This window comes from Tamandua tetradactyla, chromosome 4 (assembly GCF_023851605.1).
Source record: "Tamandua tetradactyla isolate mTamTet1 chromosome 4, mTamTet1.pri, whole genome shotgun sequence".
Classification (NCBI taxonomy): Eukaryota; Metazoa; Chordata; class Mammalia; order Pilosa; family Myrmecophagidae; genus Tamandua; species Tamandua tetradactyla.
In genome coordinates, this window is record NC_135330.1 from 36,537,786 (window position 1) to 36,549,930 (window position 12,145).

General features: G+C 40.9%; 1 protein-coding gene across 6 annotated transcripts in view; it reads left to right on the forward strand.

Annotated features, from left to right (window-relative positions):
• The window catches only part of CACNA1E (calcium voltage-gated channel subunit alpha1 E), a 422,025-nt gene that overhangs the window by 254,846 nt on the left and 155,034 nt on the right, over nucleotides 1-12,145 (forward strand). For all 6 annotated transcript variants that reach the window (XM_077157177.1, XM_077157172.1, XM_077157174.1 and 3 more), the window contains one exon: nucleotides 7,883-7,986. In XM_077157177.1, coding sequence (XP_077013292.1) covers nucleotides 7,883-7,986 — 104 coding nt within the window. The remainder of the gene's footprint in view (nucleotides 1-7,882; nucleotides 7,987-12,145) is intronic.

Genomic DNA, 12,145 nt, shown 5'->3' on the forward strand with positions numbered 1-12,145 from the left:
CAAGATTATGCTGAGGCAAATGGAAAGTGCAGGGTCCTTTCTGTCTTACTGAGCTTGCGTGGGTGCCAGAGTCATGGAGCCTGCTTCTTTTCCTAGGCTTGTGCTTACTAAAGGTCTTAAGAATTCCCTGTTTACATTGTACAGAAGTTCAAGTTAACATCCCCTCTGCTGCCTTCGAAATAGACCACCTCCCCTGCCTGGGTGCTCTCTTCAGTGACTCAATGCAGATAACCCTTTGGTTGATTGAGGTCACTTCAACTTATTGTTTCTCACACTGTCTCATCCTTCTGCAAGCTGCTTCTCCACTCTCAGGACAAACTCTGGGAGGGTGAGCCCAAGACAAATTCTCTGGCTCAGTCTCTCAGACTTCCATGAGATAGATGAACACTGACATACCTGCACCCCAGTGTGCACATGGGGAACACTGTGCTCCCTCTGGAACAAGGCCTGGGACTCACTATGGAGGTGCAAGCTGGCTCTACCCTCTGTATGTAGGGGGATTTGTGGAGGGGCCAGCAAGGGTGCCAGGTGCTTCTTCAATGGCTTCTGAAGTTGCATTTTCTTGATTCAGTACTTGTCCAATTAATGAAGTTTGTTAACTGTTCTGTATAGTTTTGAGGAAAGTTACTGTCTAAGACTTTTCTGCCACCTTTGCCCTCAGAGCTGGTCCCCAGAATGCTAGAGTAGCTGATCAAAGGTAGAGACCTGCAATCAGACCCCTGGAGTGTGGAGGAGAAGTCTTTATGTTCCACCCTGGCACCAGCGAGCTGCGCCAGGACCCAAGCTCCAGTCCCCATTGCCACCTGGGGAAGGGAGGAGGGTAGCTGCTGCAGAGAGGGTAAAATTCACCTGCATTTATTACTTTTTCTCAGCTGCTTTCACCTGCTCTTCCCTGGATGCTACTCAGTATCCACTAGCCTCCCTAGTTTCAAAATATTTGATTCAGACAGTACCTGTCAGTTCAATAGTTGTTTTGGTGGATGGACTGATTCCTGGAGCTTTCTACTCCACCATATTCCCACAGACCTCCCCCCACCCACTTCCTCTTGCTCTCACCATCTCCATCTTTCTCTCTAATTGTGTTCCTCCTACTCTCCCTTTCCACCCAGCTTCCCCCACCCCTCCAGAGATTAATGTGATAATTGCCACATGTGCCTGTTTACGCAGGGAGTGGGTGAGCTCACCATCCCCCATACAGGCAGGTCCCCAAAGGAACACATTCCCACCGTGTCAGGACTGCTACCTGCTGAGCACACCCTGTGCAGGTGGGCTGCCACCCCCACTGCTTTCCTGTCTGTCATCACCCCTGTCATGTGTGTGTCACTCAGAGAGTCAGCAGGTGAGGAAGACAGAAAGCTATTAGCATGCCAGTCTAGGGGAAGGATTGGGCAGGGAGTGTGCCAGGGGCCCCTTAAATAAGTTGAATTGCCACAAAGAAAATCTCTCTCCTGCAATAGCTGTCACATAATAGGTGCTCCATAAATGGTGTGGAATGAAGAGGCTGCACTCTTTGGACAGCATTCTGTGTAGGATGCAGCCCTGATTTACGCATAGCTGTTCCACTGTAAGAGGTCTGGGCAGTGAAGTCCACTGTGAGGCTCCCCTGGGACCAGAATCCAGAAGAACGTGTTTTGGAAGCTCTGGGTCTCTTTCCCCAGGATCTCACTCAGAGAAGTTAGCATGTCTGTCCCATGCTCCTGAAAGGAGAGTTGCTGGGGAAAATAGTGTTATGATCCCAGAGGAAAACAGCTTTTGAGAATTGCGAGTCTGTCACAGCAGCAGAGAGGATAGCAGTGGAGAGAGAATGAAAGGGAAGAATTCTCCCTCTCATACAAGCAACCCCTCTCTCTTCCACTTACTGTTGTGAGACAGATGCACATGCATACCACCAGAGAGAAAACAATCACAATTTGGGCTGAACTGGCAACTTTCTGCTTGGTATTCCTGGCTCTCCCTTTGCATGGCATCCAGGCACTTCATGCCTTCAGAACTGTCGATTACTTCATCCTTGGGTTCTTTTTTTTAAATTTCAAAAGACACTTTAGTAGTTGTCTCTCCTACACTGGACAATTTTAAGGTTTTAATAATGATGAATCAGAATAGATTGAAGCCTTAATTAGCATCAGAAGGAATCCTGCCATTTTGGAGGGGGGAAGTGTGAAGTCCTTTGCTTGCCCACTCCCTGCTGAGGTGTGTCCCCTTCTCTTTCTGGACATGTCATAGCTCCATTGATGAGCAAGTGAGATGAGGGTGAGTCCACGTGCAAGGAAGAATAGGCACAGAAGGACTTAGAGGATGAGGAGGGAGAGAAGAAAGGCGTAGAGAGGGTGCGGCAAGTCTATTAAAAGGTTTGTGAATAATTTGGTGGGGGCCTGTCACACTGCTTTTACAAAAGAACATTTTAAACTACCAGTCATCTTTAATAATCCCTTAGGGCATAGTGCTCCTGGGGCTGGTGTCCCCCTAGATCTTTTCTCCTTTTTCTCCTTCTCTTTCTCCTCTGTCTCCATCCAATGGGCCCCAAGGCTGTAATGCAGAACATTTGTAGCAATTCAGATGGTGCTCCATTGATTGAGAGGGGGATATCAGAATGAATTTTATTGCTATATTTTTAATAAGAGAATTATCTTACTAAAATTGTGGTCATTTATTGATTAATTGAATATCCATGTGTGCCAAAATCTCTACTAGGGACCAGATACAGAACTGAGCAAACATAGTTCCTGCTTTAATATAGGTTGAAGCAAAGTCAAAACATTCTCACAGAACACAATTAAAATACATGGTTAGGGTGGTGCAACGGTGGCTCAGTGGCAGAATTCTCCCATACCAAAAAAAAAAAAAGGCATGGTTTATCCTCAGTATTTTATAGAAGACTTTGGAAGCACATTCCAGACTCCAGGCTAATGAGAGGAATTATTTTAACCTTGCATTTCCCAAACTGTATTCCCTGAAGATATTCATTGATTTTTTTTTTTGAAAAAGGGGGATTCATGATGGATTTATGATATAGCAAACAAAGTAAGTAATGTTACTTTTTTGCAGATCTTCTCAGAGGCTAAGAGGAAAATATAATCTGCTGTGTTTCTCAGGTTTCTTTGGTTACAGAAGCCCATTTTCACAGAATACTTTAATAACCTGCATTTGGAAGAACACAATTCATGAAATGCTCTTTGCTCTATAACATCCCTGGCAAATAGTTATACAAATGAAGTTGTTGTGAGCCATTCACAACCAGCTCAGTCACTTCTGGAACCAAAGATATCTTAAAAGTAACAATTTTTTCATTACCATTGATTATACCAGCTAATGTTGATTGGCAGCTGAGTCCTGGGCTAGGTACTAGACACAGACTCAGTTCTTGCCAAAGAATGCAAGCCAAGAGTGAGCATGGCTGAACCACAGGATGAGTGAGCTGTTGGTCTGGAGTACCACTGGTGAACCATTCAAACTAACCAGCCTTTGCAGAATGTTTGACTTATAACCATGAATAAAGATGGTGTTGGTTATTCAAGTATCATTTAGTTCATCCTCCAGTTCACAAGGTCCATGCTTCCACTTTCTCAGAAAACACAGTTTCCTATTTCCATTAAACCCCTCACCATCCGACATAGCCATGAGAAGCAGAGTCCACCAGCCAGCAACCTTTGGAGATGAAAAAGGAAAATGCCTCCCAGAGAGCTTCATGAAACAGGAAGCCAGGAGAAGCAGCTAGCAGATGATGCTGTGCTCTCCATGTACCCTTACAGCTGAGAGAGAAACTGTGACTGTGTTTGCCTTGTGCCTTCTTACTTGAGAGAGAAACCCTGAACTTTATTGGCCTTCTTGAACCAAGGTATCTTTTCTTAGATACCTTTGATTGGACATTTCTATTAACTTGTTCTAATTGGGACATTTTCTCGGCCTTAGAACTGTAAACTAGCAAATTATTAAATTCCCCTTTTTAAAAGCCATTCCATTTCTGGTATATTGCATTCCATCAGCTAGCAAACTAGAACACCACCCTTGGTATTTAGCGCTTTTGCATCTTCTTTCTGATCAACAGGAACAGTTTTTCCAAGATCTGGTCTACATCCTCTGTTCTAGTTTGCTAGCTGCCGGAATGCAATATACCAGAAATGGAATGGAATGGCTTTTAAAAGGGGAATTTAACGAATTGCTAGTTCACAGTTCTAAAGCCGAAAAAATGTACCAATTAAAATAAGTCTATAGAAATGTTCAGTCAGAGGCATCAAGGGAAAGATACATTGGTTCAAATAGGCCAATGAAGTTCAGGGTTTCTCTCTCAAGTGAGAAGGCACATGGCGGACACAGTCAGGGTTTCTCACTCAGCTGGAATGACACGTGGAAAACATGACGCATCTGCTAGCTTTCTCTCCTGTCTTCTTGTTTCATGAAGGACCCTGGGAGGCATTTTCCTTCTCCATCTTCAAAGGTCACTGGTTGGTGGACTCTCAGCTTTGTGGTGCTGCAGCATTCTCTGCTGTCTCTGAATCTCTTCTTTCTCCAAAATGTTTTCTCTTTTATAGAATTCCAGTAAACCAATCAAGACCTACCTGAATGGGTGAAGACATGTATCCATCTAATCCAGCTTAACAACCACTCTTGATTGAGTCACATCTCCAGGGAGATGGTCTAATTACAGATTCAAACGTACAGTACTGCATAGGGATTAGAAGAAACGGCTAGATTTATAAAAGATTAAAACATGGCTTTTCTAGGGTACATACTTCCTTTCAAACCAACACTTCCTCCTTTCTCACATTTAATTGACCGGACCAGATCGAACCAAAGAGCTGGAAACGGAAGTTCCCTGCCTTTGTTCCAGCTAGTTCGGAAGGTGTTTTTTGTTGTTGTTGGTTTTTTTAGTTTTGGGTCTGTTTATCTTTTATTCTGCTTCAGTTGCAATCATATCTCTCTGAACAGCATAGGGACAAGGCAAAAGATACAAATTTGGTGAAAGGAGGTTGCCTTAGAAGCTTATTTGTAATGAAGAATCTACTATACAGTGATAGCAGCCCTGTTGAAGAAATTAGATAATGCATGATGAATGGAAGGCTGTATTCTGTGGATTGAAATATTTGAATGGGACGCAGAGAAGATATGAGATAACCAGGAAGAAAACAAAATAGAATGTTATGAAAGTCCAAAAGAAGTAGGAGGACTATGCATCAAAAGAATTTTGGAAATTTTAGTAGTTAGGGAAAAACTGGGTCAGTCACAGGGACCAGAAATACTTTGCCTTAGAAATTCTGGGTTCAAATATTAATTCTAATTTAGCATATGAATTTTAGGCATGGAATTTGACTTTTATGGGTCTCTTCCCCACAAGATTTATGAATAAAATATCTTTCTCTCCAGATACAATAGTGTTGAGCATTTCAAACAGGTATTAAAGGGTGTGTGTGTGGAGTGGGGATGGGAATTCAAAACCCTGCTTGTGGAAAATGCAATTCAAGAAGACTACTTTGTGAGACTTGGGGTGATACCATGAGGAAGACAGTCAAGATGAAGTGTGAGAATTCTTAGTTGAGAGGCACAAGTATTAGAAAGGACTATTTCAAAATGCTTTCAAGGGCTGTTTCAAAGTCCTAATAGGACATCCTGCCAAGAATTACTTCTTTTGACTAGTCATGTGATATAATCCCTCCTCACCCCCTACTGTTCAAGGGCCATGCGCTCAACTTGTGGTCCAAGAATCTAAAATATGGATTACCATGCAGTTTTCAGTTTCCTGTGTGTTAGTATTAGAAAGAGAGTGAAAGACCACTCTTCAAACCTAGATTTATCCCTTTGTTATTGTTCTGTCCAGGGCCTTGCTGGGGCTAGGCTTGAGGCACCGCAAGAAAGCCAGAGCCTGTGGTCAAGGGCTGAGCAGGGTGTGGACAGCCTAAATTTCCCTCAAGAAACCCAGTAAAAAATGTACAAATTTAAACATGTTTCTGCATGAGGAAGAACAAAGGAATGTCAATAATGCAGGGTGTTGAAAATAGATGGTAATTAATATTTTAAAACTTTAACATATGTGTGAGACAAACAAAAAATGTTTATTTGGTACAAAATTTATATTTTGACTAGTGCATTTCGTAACATAACTTATGTGGACAGCTTAACCGAGCACCATAGTACTTGGTACCTTGCGTAGGGCATGAGATTTTGTAGGTTTGTCCAGAGTGATGCCCAGATAAATCCCAGAGCGATTTGAACAGTGAATAGGGAAGAGTGCCCTAGGAAGAATGGTGAGAAAGGGGGAAAATTCAACTTCCTCAAGTGGAGAATTCTTGATATTCTCACAGGCAATGGGGACAGCCAAAGCAATAGGCCAAGGCTTCAGTCTTGGGGTTTGTTCGTATGAAACTTAACCCCACAAAGGATAGGCTAAGCCTACTTAAAATTAGGCCTAAGAGTCACCCCCAAGAGAACCTCTTCTGTTGCTCAGATGTGGCCTCTCTCTCTCAGCCAACACAGCAGGCAAACTCACTGCCCTCCCCCTCTCTACATGGGACATGACTCCCAGTGGTGTGGACCTTCCTGGCAACTTGGGGCAGAAATCCTAGAATGAGCTGGAACTCAGCATCAAGGGATTGAGAAAATCTTCTGGACCAAAAGGGGGAAGAGAGAAATGAGACAAAATAAAGTATCAATGACTGAGAGATTCCGAACAGAGTCGAGAGGTTATCCTGGAGGTTATTCTTACGCATTAAATAGATATCACCTGTTTCGTTAAGGTGTAATAGAGAGGCTCGAGGGAACTGCCTGAAAATGTGGAGCTGTGTTCCGATGGCGGCCATATTTCTTCACGATAATTGTGTGATGATTTGGCTGTCGCAGTGTGACTGTGTGGTTGTGAGAGCCTTGTGTCTGATGCTCCTTTTGTCTACCTTATCGATGGACAAGTAAAACATATGGATTAAAAATAAATAAATAATAGGGGGAACAAATGTTAAAATAAATTTAGTAGGCGGGCCGCGGTGGCTCAGCGGGCAAGAGTGCTTGCCTGCCGTGCCGGAGGACCCCGGTTCGATTCCCGGCCCCAGCCCATGTAAAAAACAAACAAACAAACAAAATATAATAAAACAAGAAAATGTTTAAAAATGTTTCCCTTCCTCCCTTCCTTCCTTCTCTGTCTTTCCTTCCTTTAAAAAAAAAAAAAAATAAATAAATAAATAAATAAATTTAGTAGGTTGAAATGCTGGTAATCGGTGAAGGGGAATGGTAAGGGGTATGGTATGTATGAATTTTTTTCTGTTTTCTTTTTATTGCTTTTTCTGAATTGATGCAGATGTTCTAAGAAATGATCGTGATGATGAATATACATCTGCGTGATGATAGTGTGAGTTATTGATTATATAACAAGAATGGAATGATCATATGATAAGAATCTTTGTGTTTGTATGTGGATATGTACCATAAATAAGAAATAAATTTTTAAAAAAAGAAACCCAGTTAAGGCCTTTGCCAGTGCCCATGGAGCATTGGCATAGGTGATCTCTGTTTCTTTAAGAATCTGTCCAATTGAGAATGCTAAGGCTTAGAAGACACATCCCCAATCACTGTTAACCAGTGAGTGTTCACAAGACCTTTGGACAAATATTTGAGCGTACTAGGTTCAGTTTTCCCATCTGTTAAGTGAGGGTGTTATGATGTTTCAGCTCAGGATATCATGTGAGGTTGATGCAGTGTCTTTCACTGTGCACAGGGGACAGTATGATGTAACACACAATAATACCAAACTAGGAGTGGAGTGAGGCAATGTGTAACTGTATTACTCTTTGCTTGTTATATCGCTGTATAGGTGAAGCTATGGGAATGAGTACAGACTGCCTTCTGGTAGGTGGTTTTGATTGACTGACTATTAAGGAATTATCTTTCTTTCTTTCAGACCAATGATGCCTTAGGAGCCACCTGGAATTGGCTGTACTTCATCCCCCTCATCATCATTGGATCCTTCTTTGTTCTCAACCTAGTCCTGGGGGTGCTTTCCGGGTAAGCCAGATGCTTCTCTTTCCTTTTAACTTCTACACTAATTGTAAACCAATGCCTCCTGACTCATGGCAGATTCATTCATTCAACCTTCATTTAGAGGACACTTACCAAGCAGCCCCTGTGCATCAAATACTGTTCTGTATCCTGGGAATGCAGTAGTGAACAGACTTTCTAGTCATGTTTGTTCTTAGGAATCAAAAAATGTCTTTTGATCAGGTTCAACACTAAACATGGTATCCAGTGGGAGTTCATTTACTCATTTATCCTTTCGTCCAGCCATTAACTGTGCTGGTTGTTAAAGGATATAAAGTTGAATAAGATGTAGGATTTACTCTCAAAAGATTTAAAGTGTAATAGATATCAAATCCCATATTCGTGGCCTGAATTAGGTTCTATCACTCAACAAGAACTCAGTGCCCTACTGTGCTAAGTTTTGAAAGGAGCACACAAAATGTAAGGTAGTCATGGCTCCTGTCCTTAAGAAACAGTCAGGGAATAAGAGTTCTTTTAAGGATTAATTTAAGAAACAGATAATTTATTCAGAGGAAGGGACAAATCCTTACAGTCTGAAGTCAGAGATGACTTCAAGAAGACTTGGGATTTTCTTGGAATACAAAATAAGTCCTAGGGACAGGCCATGGTGGCTCAGCAGGTAGAGTTCACATTTGCCATGCTGGAGACCCTGGTTCATTTCCTGGTGCCTGCCCATGAAAAAAAAAAAAAGGCAAAATGAGTCATAGGATGAACTCTGGAAACGAATGTTCCAGAAAGGGGAAAAACATAAGCAAAGATGCAGAGATGAGACTTCCCATGGAGCATGAAGGGGTTGTAATGAAATGTAACTTAACTAGAGTGGAAGTCTTACTTTGGGGAATGAAGAGTATAAAATAGAATGGCTAAGACAGGGATAGAATTTAGAGGATCTTACATTTTTCTAAGCAAAAGTGACCTGAATTTCTTGTCAGCATGAAGTATCATAAATTCTTCAAATTGAGATGATGTATAAGATGATACTCCTGGTTAAATATAGCAGATCAAGCAAAGTGGTCATCTTTTATAACTCTACTAACCTAGGAAATACAATTTTAAAAGGGCACAAGAAGGGAAAGTAACAACAGATGAGAAATGTCAACAAAATTTTTGAAGCTAGAGAGTCAGTGGTAACTGACAGTGGTAGAAAGCTGAGATTTAATTGCCTGCAGTGGAGAATGCTAATTAAAAAGCAAAATGCTTGCCCTACATAACTGTAGAAAGGCTCAGGGATTAGAGGCATCAGGTATCTCTGAGAGCTGGAGTGTGGGTGGCACTGAGAGCAAGAGGATTGGTTGAAAGTCTGTAAGGAACACCCAGATGCCCCTCAGCCTCCTCTCCCCCACTCCCCTGCCTTGTCAATACCTTAGATATCTACCCCCAGACAATGCTGACAGGTGTCTGCCCCACCCAACTCCCACCCCAGCAAAAGTCAAGAGACTTACTCTCTGGAGAAGCTGAATCAGAGAAGCTTGGAATGGTGACATCAGGCACACGTGACCATGTGGGTGATAGGTTGTACTGAAAATGGAAGCATTAAATGAAAGTCCACAAACTGGATGTCAATACTTCCAGCCTGCTACTTCTGCTTGACTCTCATAAAAAATGTAGCAATCTTGCAGGAGTTTAGAGGATTACTTTCTGGGGAAACTACTTTTAGAGAAAAGAACTGTGTAGACTGACCAGAGAAACAGGTTTCCATCCTGTCACCCTCAGTGAGACTCACTGTGTGAGCTTCCTGGATCACCTGCAACAAATCAGCTAATTGAGTGGCTTAAAATGTCAGAAATTCTGGAAGCTAGAAGTTCAGAATTGGGCAGAGACATGCTACCTTTGGGAGCAGTAGAATAGAATTCATTTCCATTCTCTTCCAGTTTCTGGTGGTTCCAGATCTCCCTTAGTTTATGGCCCTATCAGTCTATCTCTGCCCCCACTCTGTCTCTGTGTAATCTTCCTCTGCCCTCCCTCTTTTAAGGACATATGTCATTGGATTTAGGGCCCACCTGGGTAATCCAGGATGATCTCTTTATCTCAATATCCTTAACTTAATTCCATCTTTAGAGAGACATTTTCCAAAAAAGATAACATTTACAGATTTCCAGAATTAGAATTTTTTTTTGCCAACATTCAACCTATCTTACAAGCCCAGACCATGCACACACAGCTTCCAGGGAGCTTTCTACACCTTGTTATTGAATATGAACATACAACTAAGAATCATCAGCGCTTGAGGAAAATGTCCAACACAAAAGGCCAGAAGCCAAATGATAAACAGAATAAAAGGAACTTGAGGGAATATGAACAGTACAGGCAGCAGAAGACAACTTAAAAAAATTGTTAAGAGAGGAAGAAGAAAAATAATTTCATCGTGAAAAAATACCAGGTTGCTTTATTAAAAAAAAAAAAAGACATTTAGAGGTTAAGAAGAGCTCTTGGAAATTAAAAATGTAATAAATAAAAAATAGTAAATGATTGAAATATGAAGTTGATGAACTCACCTAGAAAGTCAGACAAAAGTTTTGAGAAATTTTGATTTGAGAAAATCAGAGGATTGGCTCAACATTCAACCAATAGGAGTTATAGAAAGAAAACTGAGAAATCGGGAAGAAGAAATAGGCAAAGAAAAATAAAGGAAACTTTCTCAGAAATGAAAGTCTAGCATTGCCAGATTAAAAGATTCATTGAAACATGTGTAGAAGCATTCTCTCCAACTTTGGATGTTGGCAGTGGGGAATTAGAGACAACCTGGGAGTCTGTACCTGGGAGAGAGAGGTGAATTGTTGGATGTATGCCTTGGCATTCTGTGCTGCAGTTAGGAGCAACAAATACCATTTACAGAAGCAGCAGTGAAAACTAGAAGGAAAGACTGCAATATAACATAATACTGTTTACATAAATAAAAAAATACATGCACACAAAACATCATACACACTTTGCAAACATACATCCAAGTAAAAATATGCATTCACTCTATTGTAATGATAGTTTGTAGGGCAGGGAAATGGGAAATGGGTTTGGAGATAAAATGGAACCAAATAAATTTAATTAATTAATAACGAATCTGCCTACGAGAACTCAGTACAATTAGTGGAAAAAGACCTGCACAAAGATAAATCATTATGAAATTTCAGAACGTTTGAGTAAACAGCATATCCTAAAAGTTGTGTCCCTAATTGAGAAGGGGGCAAACTTTACCCACAAAGAATCAGGAATTGGAATGGCATTGGAATGGCATTCTCAATAGCAACGTTAAGTGTTGGAAGCTAGTAGAGAAAAGCTAAAACTTTATGAGGGAGGATAAGTTTCAAGATAGAATTCTCTGCTGAGCCAAAATACCAATTCTTTGTGAGGTGAGATAGCAGTATTTTCAGGCATCCTTTATCAAAACGTTACTGGTGAATTCACTTCCCCCAAAATAATAATATAATCGAAGAAAGAGAAAGACTGGATACTTATGGAAACAAGGGATTCAATAGAGGGGAGAAGTAAAGGGAATTTCCAAGATGATAGGGAGGAAGAGAAGTACTAGAATGCAGCTCATTAGCAGGACAAAGGAGCATCAAGTTCAGATTTGAATAGAATGACACAGAGCTCTAAAAATGATATCTTAAAGAAAAAGAAACAAAACTGATTCAATTTCCTGATGTGTTTGATTTTGTTTAGGAGAAGTGTTTTAGGGTTTTGTCAAAACCACATACATAAACACATAGATATAATATATACACATTTACATATATACACACATATGAATACATAAAAGTGTATGTATTTGTGCACGCACACATATACACATTGATCTAAGCAATTAATTCCACAGAATACAAAAATACTACCACTCAAGAACTATAGGGATAATAAGTCCTTTAGGCAGCTGAACTGTCAACCAGATTTACTTTGTTAACACTGAATCTTGAGATACCCTGATATGGTGCTATAATTGCCTTGAAAGAATGGAGAAGTATAACTATAGGGAGGAAAAGGTGATGTCAAAAGCTATAATTTTAGCTTCCACAGTAAGGAAGTCATTAGGTGATATCTAAAATTGAAAGGTAAAGAAATTGCAGTGTAAGTATGTTATTTAGAAACTCTTACTCATTATGCATTAATCCCCATTTTCCTCTACCCCTGG